At 33.7% G+C, this 18616-nt stretch overlaps 1 protein-coding gene and 1 long non-coding RNA gene across 2 annotated transcripts; both read left to right on the forward strand.

The window, feature by feature from the left end:
* The first annotated feature begins 3309 nt into the window (after positions 1-3309).
* On the forward strand, positions 3310-16164 carry LOC110377498 (circadian clock-controlled protein daywake). The gene is made up of 5 exons (XM_021336423.3): positions 3310-3481; positions 7753-7972; positions 14657-14787; positions 15222-15377; positions 15938-16164. Exons 1-5 carry the CDS (start codon positions 3403-3405, stop codon positions 16102-16104), a joined length of 753 nt encoding a protein of 250 aa, XP_021192098.2. The 5' UTR covers positions 3310-3402; the 3' UTR covers positions 16105-16164.
* A 1097-nt stretch (positions 16165-17261) lies between these two features.
* On the forward strand, positions 17262-18114 carry LOC135117177 (uncharacterized). The gene is made up of 2 exons (XR_010276679.1): positions 17262-17737; positions 17911-18114. It is a non-coding gene; the product is annotated as an uncharacterized LOC135117177 (long non-coding RNA).
* Positions 18115-18616: the final 502 nt, after the last annotated feature.

An 18616-nucleotide genomic window follows, 5' to 3' on the forward strand; every position in this document is an offset into this window, starting at 1 on the left:
GATGCGTGAAGTGGTTCCCACGAAATACTTGTAAAACCACTGGCGGAAGATAGGAATAATAACATAGTTCATCCTGCTGTGTTAAATCTCATCTAGATTTAATATCTCTTTATAAAAAATACCAATATCAAAAACTCAAAAAATACATCCTTATGACGGAAAACGACTACAGCACGGAAATAATCCAAGGCTAAAACTAAAAAAAAAACTAGATTTTATGGGATTCGTTCACGCCTCAAAGCCTTCTTTTAAATAATATTCAAATGAATGTGAATAACAAAGGGCTATGTGAAGAAACTCCTTCAGTTTGTGTTCCGTATCTTAAAACTGAAGGATATGCCTGTATTATGTAGTTTTTCATAGATGACAGACGAAGGCTTAGAAACAAAGATTACTTGTTTCTGAATCTTCATGAACTTGCATAATCTATACTAATAAAATAAAGAGGAAATATTTTTTTGTTTGTTTGTTTGTAACCTAAAAGCTTCGAAAATACTGAACCGATTTGAAAAATTCTTTCACTATTAGATAGTTACACTCTTCCCGAGTAGCATAAGCTATATTTTATCCTATTAGTTGTAAAACCAATTTGATAACAAGTCCTATCTTCTCTGTAATTTTATATGATACTAACAGTACCTAAAAACTTATAATAGGTACCTAAATCAATCAGGTATATCAAACCAATACATTGCAATAAAATTACTATCACTACTATGTAATAAAGCAATGCGTCATACTACCATTCCACGAGGATCAAGTAAATTATCACGACAATAATTAGTTTGATATAAGAGAAACATGTAATTGTGCTGCTAAGGTTACAAACCTTGACCGACAAGAACAGCGATTAACATCCAGAACTATTTAAAAATTACTTATGTTTCCTCGTAATATTTTCTTATGTCATTTTTCCTTCTTTGAGGTAAATTTTATCGGAAATTATACAATAGCGAATATATTGATACTTTATGGCGTCCAGGCCGATCTTCGGCAACGGCTGCTGTTTTTGAAGGTGATCAGCCAGCATATATTGGAAGACTCTTTATTCCCTCAATCTTATAGTGCAGAGGGACTGGAAACCGACATGACGAGAGAAAGATCGAACACAGGACTGACTGTTCAACATGTCCTCCAAGGAAAAGAGTTGTATCAGAACCAATTTTCTAGCTTTGCAGGTTCCTTAACAGCGAAAATATGAGGTAAAGTACAAAAATCTATCAGTTGTTTATTTACAAAAACGCGGTAGGCAGTTTTACCTAGTTGTGAATTTATTAAACCTTGCTGGCACTATTTTAGGAAATTACACCGCCATGAGATCATGGTAGGTACCTATCTAATTTGATTTATAGTACCTGACCATCGCTAGTCAGTTAAAATCTTTTTTAAGGGAGCGGACATTGACCTAACCGTGATGAATAGTGTGGATATGAGGAAAATACATCAAAATATATCTACACAGTTATTGATATCAATATACATGCCAGTCAATACAACGCATGATTGCTGTCACAGGATTTTCATTTACTTTTTATTAATATTTTCGGACTGAATACTCGGCGTTGATAATAAATCATCTATGGTGCTCAATAGACATTCTGTAGGTATTTAATTACGTTTTGATTTGTCCTTTATTGGCCATAATATGCTTCATTTTGGACATTGTTAATTATTATCCCACCCAAAACAAAAATGTGAAAGACTGCCAAGTTCGATGAAATGGGAATACTTTGCCTATAAAAGAAGTGAGATCTGAATAAGTACCAAGTTCCATACACATACCTTAGTTAAAAATAGTTACTTTTTAATGATGTTACTTGGCAAGTTTTCACACACCTTGTTATAAACCTACTAAACGCAATGAATCAAGTATTTAATTTTCTATTAAAACTTGCCAAGTAACATCATTAAAAAGTAACTATTTTTAACTAAGGTATGTGTATGGAACTTGGTACTTATTCAGATCTCACTTCTTTTATAGGCAAAGTATTCCCATTTCATCGAACTTGGCAGTCTTTCACATTTTTGTTTTGGGTGGGATTTCATTTATTTTTGTAAGGTTGTTTATTTTATTGTTTTCTTATTATTACGTTTTGAATATGCACTATGCTTCTTACAAAGAAATAAACTAGATTAACTAAATGGCCTAGATTTACCAACTGACTGACATGACATGTTATCATATATTATGTTCGTGGATCAAAGTTACACATTCGTTATTTTCGAAAGTGACTCACACTTGGCCGTTTTCAGATTTTTACTTTACTTTGACTAAATACAAACCTTTGTAACGAATTTCAGATCGGTACGCCCATTCGAAGATATATTATATAAATATAGATAAATTTAGTTCGTTTTAGTTCCTTAGGGGAATAAATACCTTCATTATTTTGAAACCGACTCACACTTGGCCATTTTCAGATTTTTTCCTTTACCTTGACATAAAGACCTACCTCCATGCCAAATTTCAAGTCAATACGACCATTGGAAGTGGTCTAGGTTTTTGATGAGTGAGTCAGTCAGTGAGTGTATAGTAAAAATAGCGATTTTCTGACGTCAATATCTCAAGACCTACAATAGGTATATTAATGAAATTTTGTATTTTAGATAAGTGAGGGGGTCTCAACAGATACTAGAAATTTGATATGCGTAAATAAAATAGATTTTGAGTTATAGGGGGGTCGAATTTGGCCCGAAATGGTTCGTGTAATATAACCCACGGCCGGTGTGTCGCTTTTTTTGCTCGAACTTGGCGGACACACTGCCGTGTGTCTAGATGTCAAACACATAATAATATCGCGCATGCTATTGGCATTTGTTACAGTGGATTACTTAACTCTCCTTAATTATTTAGTTACTTTGTGTTGTGACTAAATTGATATGATCTTTAATACTTATACGTTATATTTTCCGTTGTTGATGTTGTTATTTAAAATTAATTGAAATAATAATGATAGCCAAAAAATATATTAATAAATCAAGGTAATTAACTCAGCACATACCTTTTAATTAACCTTTGTTTTGAATGATCGTAAAAACATTTTTTTATCTGTTTGTTTATAACAAATACCCTCTAACGAGTTAAAGTCAGAGTTATACAAGGAAGATCGAATCATCTGCAAAATATTTTCCAATGTAACCAAAATTCGTCTTACAAAATCGATTTTTTCGAAATATTATCGAATCGAATGTATTTGTGTTCTATCTAAGCGCTAATTACAGAATTAATAGCGTTAATTGGTCGCACACAGGTTCGTCTCGGAGCGTTCGTCCGCTTACAATGTCGGCAGTTGAAGGTCTCATAATAGTCTTACGTTTAGTCGATATATAGCTGTAATACTCGCGCGTTGACGATACAGTTGTAAAACCTCCTTTAATTGTTGAACATAGTGCTGGCCGAAAATGGGCTTTCAAGTGCCAGTCGGTAGTATTTTGTTTTGTTTCGTTTTATTGTTTTGCAATGGATATGCGAGATTGGCACGTAAGTTTTTTTTATTACTTTCCCATTCAAAACATCTTTCAACTTTATATAAAAAAAATATTGCTAGTATTTCTTCTTATCAGTCCTAAATAGTTCTTGAATTTTTTATTGCAACAAATGGTTTAATCATTTGATATTTTGAAGATTTTTTGTTTTCTAGACTGGTCGAAGAATAATCCTTATTATCTAACCTTCCTAAAAATGCTTTTGATATCGAGAATACAAAATATTTTACCTATACAAGTAATTTTTTCTTTTTTCTTAAATCCATCAATTAAGTATTTTTTTATTCAAAAAATTATCAACATGCGTCAGTTTCCGATAAAATCAAGGTAATCAGCAATTACTTCCCAACCTTAGATCCTTAAAATAAACCTGATATTGTGATATCCACGTGTATAGGCCTGAATAAAATGAGAAGGTCTTTCCTGGTATCTTAATCTAGAATTACTTGTAAATCAGTTTTTAATCAATCATATATATGAAACTTATTTCCTTATTTATTTATTTTAAATTTTTGTACACACACATAAAAAAGAAAGAAGACAGGAAAGAAAGAATTTACAAAGGTAATGCTTATTCTTACCTTCACAAAGTTATGAAAAATGGTGATACGTGTGATGTGGTCAAAAAAATCGTATTAGGTAATTTCCAAGTGTCATATTTAACCATACTACTGGAAGTAGTCCCCTAAAGGAAGCTCGTTATCAAATAACAGCTACATACGAGTGGTTTTAGTAGACGGTCCGTAGATAGGAAAACCTGGTCTCTGGAGACATGTTAAATTGGTGAATCCCAGCTGTCATTAAAACATCAACATCATCGGCAGTTGTTACGGGTAGTCAGAAGCCAGTAAGTTTGACAACCAGTTTTACCAAGGGGTATTGGGTTACCCAGGTCACTGAGATTAGGTGGTCAGATAGATAGTTCATGTTAAACGGTGATAGAAAAAATTGGTTATCTCGTGTCTTGAATAAAACCGCGCCAAACGGCTAATAATGAGTGACTAACGTTTAAACGTTATAACTTATTCAAGTTATTTGGTATTGAGCTTATTATAATTTGTTGTAATACAATCTTGAACTTGGCTAGTTTGTAAATATGACCCCTGTTCAACTTGACCTCTAATATTAATACTTTACTGCTGTATATTAATTCCGTAGAATAAAACAAATGGATTGATTTTTTAATTTTAAATTAATTGAGTGTAAGGTCAAGTTTTGGTAGGTAAGTTAAAATTGGAATTGCCAAGGATATTTTTAATGGAATTATTGTCGTTAAAAATCCTGTTTCTTTTGTAATAATCGTAATCTATTAATATCATGTTATTATTGGGCGGTAGTCCTTGGGCACAAAGGTTAGGTTAGGTCAGTTGTATTAATCGTGAGCGTGAACTTTTCCAAGAAACAAGATTTTTCTGGGCTACATTATGTGTTAGTCTGATAGGGATTAGTTTGCCCGAATTATAATCATATCACATTAATATTATAAACGTAAATGTGTGGGTGTGATGAGTGTTAATGCTTGTTACTCTTTAACGCAGAAAACTCTTATCCAAATATTTTGTTGACACCTTTGAAGTAAACGTAGTTTTTATTGGCCTTTGGCCTATTGCCATCAAAAGTGGCAATGCTGCCAATCCTTTGGCATAATGTCAAATGTTTCGATGGATGGCAAGTAAATATTAGGTTATGTTCCAAATACAAATTTTATTGCTGTTTAAATGATACAGGGCTGTCTTTAGGCCCTCATTAGGTCTTTCTCCTTATCGTCCTCCTGACCTTATCATAATGCTCTTAAGACTTGGGAAACGTTGAGTGAAATTATTTCTAGCGTTACCGTCTTTCAAGTAATACGTCCATAATTAATTTGGTCGTCCTCTTCTTCTACATTCCCACACATTAAATATTTTGCTCTCAACATGATTCTCAATCGATTTATCAAGTGTTTCGGAAGGGGATTCAGATGGCATTCCTATCCGTTCCAGCTGGCTTTGGGGTCCTTAACATGCTTTAATTGTATTCATTATTTTAGAGATAAGTTAAAATAAAACTTTGTAACTTATTTTGAAACAGCAGATAATCCATTTATTGCACGTGTTTCCCATAAAGTTCTAAAGTGCATCACATAAATCATCATTGCATTGATGTTTGTCTGTATTTGTCAAATGCCATACCAAAGCGTGCTAACATTTTAAATGTTGAAGTTTCGATATTTGTAAGTCTGTGAATTATATTGTTAAGTCTTTATTAGTCATATAGCATTGATTAGATCAATGTTAAACATAAGAATAATAAGAAGGAAGCCGACTCCAACATAGTTGGGAAAGGCTCGAGAGACGAGCTATACATACATAGGTACATGATAAATGTGTAAATGGAGAAATGTAAGATATTATTCAAGTACTAACTACTGTGAATGTAGTAGGAAATAAAACGCAAACCAATAGTATGATACTATTAATTTATTTCTCTGTCAAGTTCACTTAAAACGATAAGCTAGTATTGATTAAAAATAAAACACGTTTTAATCACTTAAACAAAACTTTAAAGTTATACTGCCTTGACATTGTACGATCCGGTTGTCTTGGTTATTTCATAATAATTATGTCATGCACAAATTCATTTGTTCTACCTACAAAAATAAACGTCTGCAACGTATTTCATGTGGTTGTAATATTTAAAAAAAATAGCCGTTGCTGCTATTATTTAATATTATATTTATAATTTACTTGTTGTCTTGTCTTTTATCTATTAGATATTATTTAAAACGCATTTTTCCCTTAAGAACGTATATTAAAATTAAATTATAAATTTAAAAAAACCCCCGACCCAAAAAAAGTACGAAATAATTATGACATAAGGTTAAAAACGCTAAACCCTATAAAAAGCAAAAAATAACTTTTATCACTACGTAAACTAAATTTTGTCGTGTCGGGGGACCGCTCTAATTCATTACTTTAGATACGTGTTTTTTTTTTTTAAACGAATGTTGTAATCAGGTAGGTATCATTTGCTTTATGTAAGTATTTATGAAGGTAAAAAGCGGTCCCCCGACACGTCAAAATTTAGTTTACGTAGTGATAAAAGTTATTTTTTGCTTTTTATAGGGTTTAGCGTTTTTAACCTTATGTCATAATTATTTCGTACTTTTTTTGGGTCGGGGGTTTTTTTAAATTTATAATTTAATTTTATTTCATGCTTTTTAAAGGAGCTCCTTAATTTTTCCTTCTTTCATTTAATTTATTTTATCTTAAGATGGGGTCGCTATATGAGATGTCGAGATTTCGAAAAACAATAAAGATTAACCTTTGGACATTCTAGATTTTCAGCAAAAATATAAATCGGTTTATCCGTTTCATTCCGGCATTCCAGGGTTTCATCCGCCACATCCCATTTCCAGCATCAGGTTCTCGTCAATCAGAAACATGAAGAGAACTCGTCAAGACAAATTCAACGAGCCCAAACTCGATGGGTTTACTAAAAGGCAGTTCAGGGTTACGTCTCCTACCTTCGTGCCCTAACAGCAGACCAGCTCAGTGGTTCCAAAAGACATTAGTGTTTCAAATTTCAGATCCCACATATACTTGCAAGTAAACTGAGCGTGTAACATTCCTATCACATCTAGCAAACGAGCTGATGACCTTGAAGACCTGAACCGATTTCCACCAAACATAGCTAAGAACACTCCCGACTGACATACCTTTTAAACAAAAAAAACCGCATTACAATCGGATCATCCGTTTGGGAGCTACGATGCCACATACACACACACACACACACACACACACACAGACTCGTCAAACTTATAACACCCCGTCGTTTTTGCGTCGGGGGTTAAAAACGATCATGAATACCTTGCGTGCTTCTTACCATAAATGGCATTTATCAAATAATCTTCAGGGATATCGATGTTTCTGTAATATTCAGGATTCCTAATTTGGGCGATTGAGTAACCTTCTTGTTATCCAATGAAAATCTGTTTTGTTTACACACACCGTATTAAGCCAACTTTATTTTATATTCAACTTAAAAATGTCAACTCTACTATTACTCACGATATAAGAGAAGATATTTCAGTTTAAAACATTTGCGTGTAGCCTGAAACACCAGACATCACTACTGTTTTTAGCGGTTTAAAGTCTTGAAGATCTTAAGAAACCGTTCAAAAGATTGATCTGCCGCTGGCAAGTTTTCCTCTATTCCCATAATACCTTTCCTTTTAAAACTATCTTTTGGCAATACATTCACCATTCATTTGTTTATTTCCAGCTGACTATATTCACCCCTGCAACGAGACATCCAGAGAGTGTCTAGTGAAGTCCACTCAAGACGCAATCCCGGAATTTGTCAAAGGAATTCCCGAACTTGGAGTGCCAGTCCTGGATCCCTTCACTATTGAGAAACTGTCCGTCCCTCTGAGTGGCTTGACGTTCACTTTCTACCAAGGGAAAGTCAATGGTTTCAGGAAATGCATTGTGGATGATGTTGTGTAAGTTTTTTTTCATCTTTTTTTAGTTTTTTTTTTAATGAGTTATTTTAAGGCATCGATTGACTTTGCTATGCATATAAATTAAAATAGACATATACATAAAAAAACTCCTTGTAAAACACTGGTAGGTACTCAGTTTCATCCAGTTACACTGGAAGTCGACCCCAACATAGTTGGGAAAAGGTTGGGCAGATGATGATTGAACTTTTATCACGGAGTTGTGTAGACTTGAATGTGCCTATGTGAGATTTGTTTACAATATAAACAGAATGACTACATCTAACGCCTTGCTCCTTATGAGTGCCATTAAAGTGACCATAAAATATAATAATAATTTTATTTTGCATCACATTCAATGACAGACAGCATCCAAGGCAATTTATAATAACCTATCGTACAATTAAAGTAAGGAAAATATAGTAGGATGTGTAGTAGTGTTCATTATAACTAAATAAATAAACTAAGGAAGCTCGCTGATAAAAAGGTGAAGGAAAACATCTTGAGGAAACCTGGACTATTCAGTCTGATATCACCAACCCGCATTGAGCAAGCGTGGTGATTAATGCTCAATTCTTTTCCGTGTGAGAGGAGGCCTGTGCCCAGCAGTGGGACGATAAAAAGGCTGTAACAGTAACAGTAAGGAAGCTCGTGGATTCACCTACGTCTGAAACCACTTCCCGCAAAAAAGTAGCCTCTATCCTTTTCGGGCTAGGCAGTCTTTGTACCTATTTAAATCAGTTTAATTTTGGTTCATTTTTGCTTTAGCATTTATAAATTAAGTAGGTACAGATTTACACTTATGGTGGTAAATGTAAAGATAGCAATCATTACTGAGATACTTACTTATAAGTAAACTTGATCTAAATAATTATTAAAAAATTACTAAAGATTCTTTAAATTATATCCATAAAGTTAAAAAAATAAAACATTGTACACAGAAATACTAAGAAAGATTACAATGTATATAAAAATGTATAATACCTGTCACACACATAATAGCTTAATGATAGGTGCAATTAACAATCTTTAAACTGGTTTCCACGGTTACATCATGAGATAAATCTCTAAACATTCTTAATTTAAGAACAATTTAAGACTGAAATAAAAGCATTACGCTGGATTTTAATATCAAAACACATTAAATAACTTAGAGTAGGTAACGAATATATAGATATGTAACAAAAAAAAATGAAACTGGTTAAGCATAAATTAGTTGTTTATCTTTACCCGTTTCGTTTGTCGGAGCGCAGATCGAGACACAATTGATTTTCTACTTTTTTTTTTATATTAGCGACATACATATGAATAAATCAGAAATATTAATATAATCATCGAATTCAGTCGCGCCACTCTACAAGAAATTAAAAAATACATTTAAACAAGTTAGCCATTCATTACTTCCTCAACCTTATTTAAAACCTTTGTGCAATTGCAAATGAGATCGCTACTAGTTCCTTGGACGGGTTCAATGAACTGCAAAAAGCTGTTGCAAATGAAGGCTGGATTAAGTCGTCTGCATTTAGCAATCCAGGGCTAAAACAAAAGGTTGTGATTCGCGAAAGCTGACAAAGGGTAGTTCATGAGGTGGTATAGATTAATCAATGGTATAGGATTCGATTTAGTGTTTGTCGTAGCCCTTAATTAGAGGTTTTCTTGTGAATACATATGGTTCGGTTTTTGAATCGGTTAAGGATAAGTGATTCCAAATATTTCACACCTAGTTCCATCTATCAAACAAACAACTGATATATTAGTAAAATACCCATTGCAAAGAAACCAAAACAGATTAGGACAGGAAATATGTGATTTAGAGGAAGTGGTCAAAACCATGACCTTCAGTTTCAAAAAACTACCCATCATTAAAAATAATTAAAGTCAAAACTCATTGCGAAACCTTCAATGACATTAAATAAAAAAATGGTTCCGTTAATGATAAGCGTGAGAATTAAATGACAGTGGAAACAAAAAATATAACAAATCTCGCTATAGTTTTTTCTTGTCTTGAAAAACATGCATAAGAGGTGTCAGTAATTTTCTCATAGATTGTAAGGTTTTCTAAGCGAAGGCTTTAGACAGAACTGCCCTGTTCACATTGGACTAGTTATGATCAATTATACTGATACCGTAATCAATAAAATTGTACATACCAGCTTTTTATGCCAATTAATATTCCATTTTTATCATACCTCTACACTATACCTTTCCTCAAGTAACCGCTCCGACCGATCAAAGGTTAAGCAGTGCTTAGGACAATCCGCGGATGGGCCGACGTGGATCCACCTAGGTATGTAATAAGGATTTCCTACCTGTCGCAATAAGCATAATAATCCGTGATTTTCATTTGACAGGGGTAACAGGTAGAAAGAAGCTGAAGACTGACAATCAAACTAGTATTTTTAGTGTGTCTGTCAAATAGACAGGCCTTTCATCTCAAACACAAATACTCCGCTTTTTACTAAGAGAATCCTAACACACAAAGGCAACGCAAATCGAAGGCAAGCTAAAGTACAAATATATGGGTAATTCTTCATCAAGATGTTACATACAGTAACTTTATAGACCATTTTAAATGCTTGTATATTTATATCTACTCAGATAGACAGTCGCTTCTTGTAAAGCACTGGTACTCCACTGAATCCGGTTAGACTGGAAGCCGACTCCAACATATGTAGTTGGGAAAAAGGCTCGGAGGATGATGATGATTTCTATCTACTGAAGTTCTGTTCAGGTTCAATATACTACTATGTTTAGTTATCAGTTAGTAATAATAAGATGTTTACAACAGGAATTATAATTAACTGGTCAGTTTATAGTATATTGGGTTATTGGACTTTGTCAAACTTGTTATTTTGTTAATTTTAATACTAACTGGTTTTATTACAATTCCATCAAAATATTAGTCAGATCCTTTGCTACATAAAGAAAATATTATTAACCATCTGTTATTTCTAAAATATTCTAGACACTTTAATATCTTCTCGTAACAAAATATACGATTGGAAAATTACCCACTTTAAATATGTGTACATGCTACGTTTGAAAAAGTCAAGGCCATTGAAAATATAGGTATAGGTATTATTGTAGGCAGTCTCAATAATTTTTATGATATTTTTAAGACAGGATCAGCAGGTTTTTTCTTCCATTGAAATGTCTAGCATAAAATATCAGGCAAAATAAAATCTGGATTGTCGGTACGTATGAATAATTATGTAGTTCGTTAATGTTTGGATACAGCGCAAACAACTTTACAAATTAGTTTTTTTGTCTATGAATCTTTACAAGCATTCCTAGCAACCTACTTCCACTATAACATAAAGTTTAGATTATGGATTAGTTTAGAGATAGTTTAGTTCAATTTTTTTCTTCTCACATATCACGTTACTAGCTTCTACTAGTGATTTTACCCGAGTCCCGTAGAAACTTCTCCACAAACCTGAATATAATTGTATCCTTGGTATAATAGCAGGGTATAATAGCCTTGGTCGATAAATGGGCTATCAAACCATGTATTTTTATTTTATCCGACCAGTAGTTAATGAGATTAGTGCGTTCAAGTCGACAAACAGACAAACTCTTCAGCTTCATAAAATTAGTATAGATGTAGGTCGCTCTCTCGTGAGTGAGTTATACACTGTTGCAACACAAATCAATTTTTATTTGTTTGTTCAATATTCGTGAGGGAGGAAACCAAAGGGGTATTCAGAATTTATTGGTGTTTTTCTCATATTTCTATGTTGTCAGGAAGTTTGTAGCCCGAAGGGATTGGGTATTTCCAATCTTCAAATAAATTAATATTATATGCGTCACTAATTAATACAAGCAATATATGTAACAGAAAATTATTTTATAATCTAATTTGCATATTGTTTACTAATTTAACTTGTACTTCCTAGAATACATATGAAAAAAAAACTTCTGCTAATTTAAAAGTATAAAAAATGAAGGTCGTAATTACACGGCTGATAAAAATTTAATAACATCATGTAAAAACTGTTATAAAAGTCAAAACATTAATTTACTGACCTTGCTCTTCAGTATTCAATATGCAGTTTGCACTAATTCCAATTTAATGTTCTATATTCATAAACATAAGCTGTTTCTTCCTTTTGCACAAAAAATACGTCCGCAGTGAATGCTAGTCAAAATAAACGAGTAACCATAGCCTTTAATACCTGTAGCATAAACTTTTATTTTTAAGAGGTTCATCCCTTAGTCATAATTACGAGTAAAGAATTCCAACTTCACAAACAAACTTCAATTATTAAGTAGAAACTTTGTTTGAATATTTTACGCAGTCCCGACGAGATGAGGTTGTAGTATCATCGTTATTTTTGAATTACTGTACTTTCAAAGGTATATCAAACAAAGTAAGTTTAGACGACTCAAGATTATGTCAACATCTTTAGGTTTTTAACTTACATAATTATACTAAAGCCAAAGTCTGGCGATTTCTTAGATCAATGGGGATTGGAAAGTCTCGTAGTGAAAATATTTCTCAAGATATTAACATCAACTTATTAAATCAACATTTCTCATCGTCGTCTAACTTTGACATAACAACAAAGTTAAATACTTTAAACCATCTTTCTAACATTCCATCCCCTGATTATTCATCTTTCGTCTTTAATCAATTTGCTGCTTGTGATGTTAAGAAGAGCATTACATCCATAACCTCCGATGCAGTCGGAAGTGACTGTGTCAGCCGTAAAATGATCCTCCCAATCCTTGATGAAATCCTCCCTGTCATATGTCACATCCTAAACTTTTCCATTTACAGCGGTGTCTTTCCAGAAGCTTGGAAAGAGGCCCAAATTATTCCTCTCCCAAAGAAATGTAATCCCACATCCTTCTCCGAATATCGCCCTATTTCCATATTACCATTCCTTTCCAAAGTCCTAGAACGTCTCATTCATAACCAGCTAAGCTCATTCCTATCCAAGAATAGACTTCTCAATCCTTTTCAATCCGGTTTCCGTCCTGGTCATAGTACTGTAACAGCCTTGGTAAATATTACGGATGACATCAGACTGGGCATGGAAGGTGGAAAGTTAACGGTTCTTGCACTGCTGGATTTCAGCAATGCGTTTAATACCGTTGACTTTGATATTTTGCTTGCCATTCTTCGCTCTCTTAACATATCTCCAACGGTCATTCATTGGTTTCATAGTTACCTGTACGGGCGCCGGCAACGTATTCGTATTGAAGATAAATATTCTTCATGGTGTGAAACGACTGCTGGTGTGCCGCAGGGTGGCGTGTTGTCCCCATTACTCTTCGCTATATTCATTAATTCAATTTCTTATAAACTACTTTCTTCCTATCACCTTTATGCAGATGATCTTCAGATTTATTCACAGGCTCCACTAGATCAATTAACAGAAGCTATTGAGACAGTAAATAAAGATCTTAATGAAATAGCTCAGTGGAGTAGGAGTTATGGACTAAGCGTAAATCCATTAAAAACCCAGCTCATTGTTATCGTTAGTTCACGGATGGTGTCAAGAATTGACTGGTTTCGTCTCCCGCAAGTCATTTTTGATGGCGTCCAAATACCCTTCAGTAAGAAGGTTAAGAACTTGGGGATATACATGGACTGCAGTATGTCTTGGGATTCACAGATGCAGGAAACCAGTAGGCGGTTATTTGCTTCTGCAGGATCACTGAGACGGCTGCGGAACTTTCTACCCACTGCCACGAAAATTGCGCTTGCACAATCTCTTACTTCCTATCCTTGACTATGCCGATGCCAGCTATCTTGACCTCAGAGTGGACCAACTAGATAAACTTGAGCGACTTCAAAATGTTTGTATAAGATTCATATTTGGTTTGCGCAAGTATGATCATGTTTCAGAATTTCGCACTAAACTCAAGTGGCTTCCTATACGACTTCGTCGGAATGCTCATATACTTTCTTTGCTCTATTGTATTCTCTTCCACCCTACAACACCTTCTTATCTTAAAGAACGCTTTGAGTTCGTATGTGACACCCACTCACGGTCTCTAAGGTCATCAGAGAACTTAAAACTGAAGATGCCGGTGCATTCCACGTCTTTTTATGACAAATCGTTTGTTGTTCAGGCAACTCGTCTGTGGAATGCACTGCCGGTGACTATCAGGCGCGCACAGTCTCTTGCTGTCTTCAAGAGTATGGTGAAGAATCATTACCTAGCTCTGTAATGCTGCTTCTCCTTCTTATGTATTTCTATTTTTGTTTTGTATTACTTTCTTTATATATGTGTATGTATTGTTTATTTGATTTCTTTGATATAAATAATAAAATAATATTTTTTGTACGCTAAGTATACTACCCGTAATGTATTTCTTTACAGATCGACTCCATCCAAAGGTTGTCTGGAAGAGATCACATTCAGTGATAAGACCGCCTATTGTACTCGTTTACTACTTGTTTGTTATGTCCTTCTGTTTGTTTGTTATTAGTGTACAATAAAGAATATTCTATCTATCTATCTATCTAAGAAAGTAAATCTTTTCTACAGGTTTATTTTTTCAACTCCATCATGATGGAGTGTTATATTTTTTCGTTATGGTTTTTACTTACTCGTCTTTTAGTCTTCATCTTGAGACATTCATAAATTTCTGTAGGCTTACATAAATTGCCCTCGAGCAAATATCTTCACAAAATAACCCTACAGTATTAAAAAACCCCCAATTATTTTTTTCCAGGTCTGAGCTTGAAAAGCGTCATTTCGTCCTGGCCTTCCATTGCAACCTCACGATCAAGGGTACTTACGATGCCGTAGGAAGAATTCTCCTGTTCCCCATTGACGGGGCGGGAGACGCGAAAGTAAAGCTGAGTAAGTAACACTGCTATTAATAATTCAACAGTTGCTGATGTCTACAGTTTTCCTTTATCTCCCTTTTAAGTTTGACAGCTTTGCATTTTGAAATTCGTTCGTTTCATTGCAGTTTGTGGAATGATTAAGAAATTGTTGTGTAAATGATTGTTTGTTTAAACATGAAGATATTTGCTATTTTTATGCTATGCATTTTTAAGATCCCATTGAGAAAGTTTGAGAAAAGTTTGCTTATCTCTGGGGTAAAATAACGTTTCGCCACAATCCCTAATTTTGTTTTTTGCTCACTGTTACTTTTCAATCGAAACAAATCATTTATGACCCACATTCTTCTTATTTACATTTTTTATCGTCAAGTATGTAATTTAATTAACCCCGTTGTAAAAACATATTCGTAGAACAATTTTGACTTTAACGTCTCATTTTTGTTACAGCCAATCTCAGAATGAAGGTCGATATAAACACAAAGTACATAAAAGACGACCAAGGCGTCAATCATTTCGCTTTGAAAAATTACAAGTACTCTTTTGACTACGGAGATCGTGTCTCATTTGACCTTAAGAATCTCTTCAAGGAAAGCAAGGAACTTAGTAAGTAAAAAAGGATTTTTTAAGACTTATATATCTCCCCGCAAACACTTTTTCTTCAGCCAACAATGATTCCTCGAAAGATCATAACAGTGAAAGTAGGATAAAATTTTAATAATATACCAAAATACAAACTGGTAATATTCAGGAGAACTGAAGTAGAAAAACAATATTCATTATTGCCATATACCTATAATAACTTCGACCAATTACTAAAACTTCGCAATTATCGGAACAGTGTGGCGTTGTCCTCAATTCACTTGCCTGCCAATGAGCCACAATAGCAATTATTTTACTTAATTGTCCCCAACGCTATATCCTCCAAGGAAATCCTGTGCCGATCAAGATGTGCATATCCGTGAATGTGCTGAGGCGTAATAAAAACTATTGACCTACTTGAGAACTGCTGGTTATTTTACTGATGTCTATCCGACTTCATAATTATCACTTTATCAAGGTTTAATGCTGTTAATTTTCTCTATTTCAATACCATCAAAATACTTCATCCCTATTTATTTTTTTGAATCTTCACATATATTAATAGAAACTGTTTTCAATTCCAGGTACAACGGTGCTTCAATTCTTAAACGAAAACTGGAGGACAGTGGCCGAAGAGTTCGGAAAACCCATCGTAGATTACGCAGTAGAATTAGCAATAAAGACCATCGAGAAATTCTTCCTTGCAGTACCTTACGAAGAATTGATAAATGTTCCCATTCCTAAATTCTAATTAAGATTATTAAAAGACAATTATATTATAAGACAGTTAGAATAAAATTTTGTTTAAAGATGTCATCTGTTTAATTGATTGCTTTTGATTTATTTGCACAGTATTATTTTGAGTAATGAATGTCATTCGAAATTGAACTGTAATGCCTTGTGATAAGGGCTTTGTTGCAAGTAGGATTCATTTTGTTGGATCTATTCATTTGTCTTAGTTAGACGCGGAGGACAGTCCCGCCCTTCCCGCGTTCTCGTCATCTTGACAAAGTCCTTTCCTATTACCAGTGGCGTCAGACTTTCTACATGACATTTATTTCTTATGATCAGTTAATGGCGTTGGATAGTAGTGTTCCTTTCGGAACTTCTTTGTCGTTTAGTTTTTAGGCCACTTACACTATTTTTGGAGTATCCTGTCTAACATTAGGGTGTGATTTTGTCTGTCTATTACGAGTTCCACATTATAACGGCTTAACTGACTTGGATAAATTATGGTAGGAATGGGAGCCTAGTTTTTATTGTCTTGGCTTGGTATGCAGGTTAGATTGCAGGAATCAGATAGTTATGCTTAGTAAATTAGTTAGTAAACAGTTATCCGCACAAATATGATAAAGCTGAAGAGTTACTTTGTGTAGGTAGGTGATAATCTCAAAAATTACTGATTTCAACCTATAAATAATCATGAATCAAATTAAAAAGATTATTTTTAATTTAGAAGTTCATTTGGTTCTTTCAGATCTTTTATTTTAATCTCAACCTAGTACAAGTGCTTATGCACGTCCATATAAAAAAAAAACACATTACCCATTTTTGTAAAATACCCTTGCGATATTCTCCTCCATAACGCTCAAATTCCATTAGATAGCCAAGTGCTAAAGTTTTAAACGCTCGTAAAAACGTATTTTATAACACAACTTAGTTAATTTTACCTTGTCTGTATTACTCATAGCTGTCAGTGAACAGATTTTTAGCATTTCCAAGCTTTATCAACGTTGTAAAATTATAGTAGAAGTATGCAAATATTTTAATTAAACCTTCAGATGTTAAATTAAATGAATCATGGATTTATGTGCAGGTGTATGCACTTTGCTTTGTGTATTTTATTTTATGACTGCTGCTCTACAAAGTGTATCTACCTAAATGTGTAAAACGTCAGGTCACAAAAGTAAACATGATCCCTCTTATTATAAAACGCGGTATCAAATAAGTATCGGCTTTTGTACTACCTTTAATCCACCTTTAAGTACGACCTTGAAAAAACGTTATTACAAAACGCAGTTTATCGCAAGTCCTATTACTATCTGTAGTACAAAAGATAAACCATCGAGCCCCCTAGTTTAACTGCAGTACTTAGTCGACAAACGTCAAATTCCGACATTATTTACTTTTGAGGTTATTTGTTTTGTGATGAAAAAAACGAAAGTGGACATAAATATGTGTGATTTGGAATACTTGGATGTGTTAGAATACTATTGAGAGTGTCCGGGGACCCAACAGAATGCGTTATCGACAAAATCTCTTCAAATTACCTGACGACAATTTTCGATATAAATATCGATTTACGTTTTTCGAAATAATAGTCAATTGAATGCATGATGATAATCCAGGAAGATCCTATGATGCTCAACTGGGCTCGCCAAAAAGTAAGTAGCCTTTACAGTGCAAGTAGGTTGCCAAAACATCCTAATTAATTGTATACGAGTCAAAGTTTTTATTATGGATGTTTGTTTATGTTCCACGCATAAACTACCACATAGATTTTGATGAAACTCCGAAAATATATCAGATTATCACACAGTCTATTGTTTATTTACAGATTCAAGACTATTTTGGCGTTTTGCACGCCGTATCTCTGCCAGTAATATGCAATGTTTGTAAAAGACTGGAAGCTTGCTAAAATGTACAAAAATGCCTAGATGAGAAAGGGAACAAGATTGTGTGATGAAGAACAGTGTCCAACATGTATCAGTGCATTTGACTGTATAAATAGACATCGGAATAAAATATAATTTTCTACTTTTATGTTGTTTCAAATGTTTCATCATGGTAATTTAATGCACACGATATTCTGTGTGTAAGTTATTGTGCACTTAATTTTGAAGAGGTTCTAATTAGATGCACAACGTCTTATTTAATCATTTAAATCGGGATGAAAATAATCCAAATTATTTCTAACCTAAAAACAAAACATAACTCGGATACGCGCGCTGACGTTCCGTTATACGCGCGAACTCGATAGTTGTTTAAAAGATAATAATTGAATCATGTATATCGTTAAAAGATACTAGAAATATAAAATTACCTTTAAATAATAAAAAGTAATATTTTTTTATTATCATAGTTATTTATTTTTCATCAAAATAGACTTGACAAAATAATGTAAAAAGGAACGGCGCATAGAATTCGGAACGATTGAACGAATGATTTAAATATTTGTTGCTTATAATCTGTGGATATTATTTGAACCATAGACAAATCGAAATACTAAACAGTCTTCTCTTAGTCTACGTTTTGTAATAAGG

This window comes from Helicoverpa armigera, chromosome 7 (assembly GCF_030705265.1).
Source record: "Helicoverpa armigera isolate CAAS_96S chromosome 7, ASM3070526v1, whole genome shotgun sequence".
NCBI classification, from domain to species: Eukaryota; Metazoa; Arthropoda; class Insecta; order Lepidoptera; family Noctuidae; genus Helicoverpa; species Helicoverpa armigera.

Bases quoted from the DNA above. Each gene is read 5' to 3' on its own strand.
- LOC110377498 (XM_021336423.3), top strand. From the start codon at position 3,403: ATGGGCTTTCAAGTGCCAGTCGGTAGTATTTTGTTTTGTTTCGTTTTA. The intron at 3,482-7,752 runs GTAAGTTTTTTT...GTTTATTTCCAG, and splicing joins TGGATATGCGAGATTGGCAC to CTGACTATATTCACCCCTGC. The intron at 7,973-14,656 runs GTAAGTTTTTTT...ATTTTTTTCCAG, and splicing joins TGCATTGTGGATGATGTTGT to GTCTGAGCTTGAAAAGCGTC.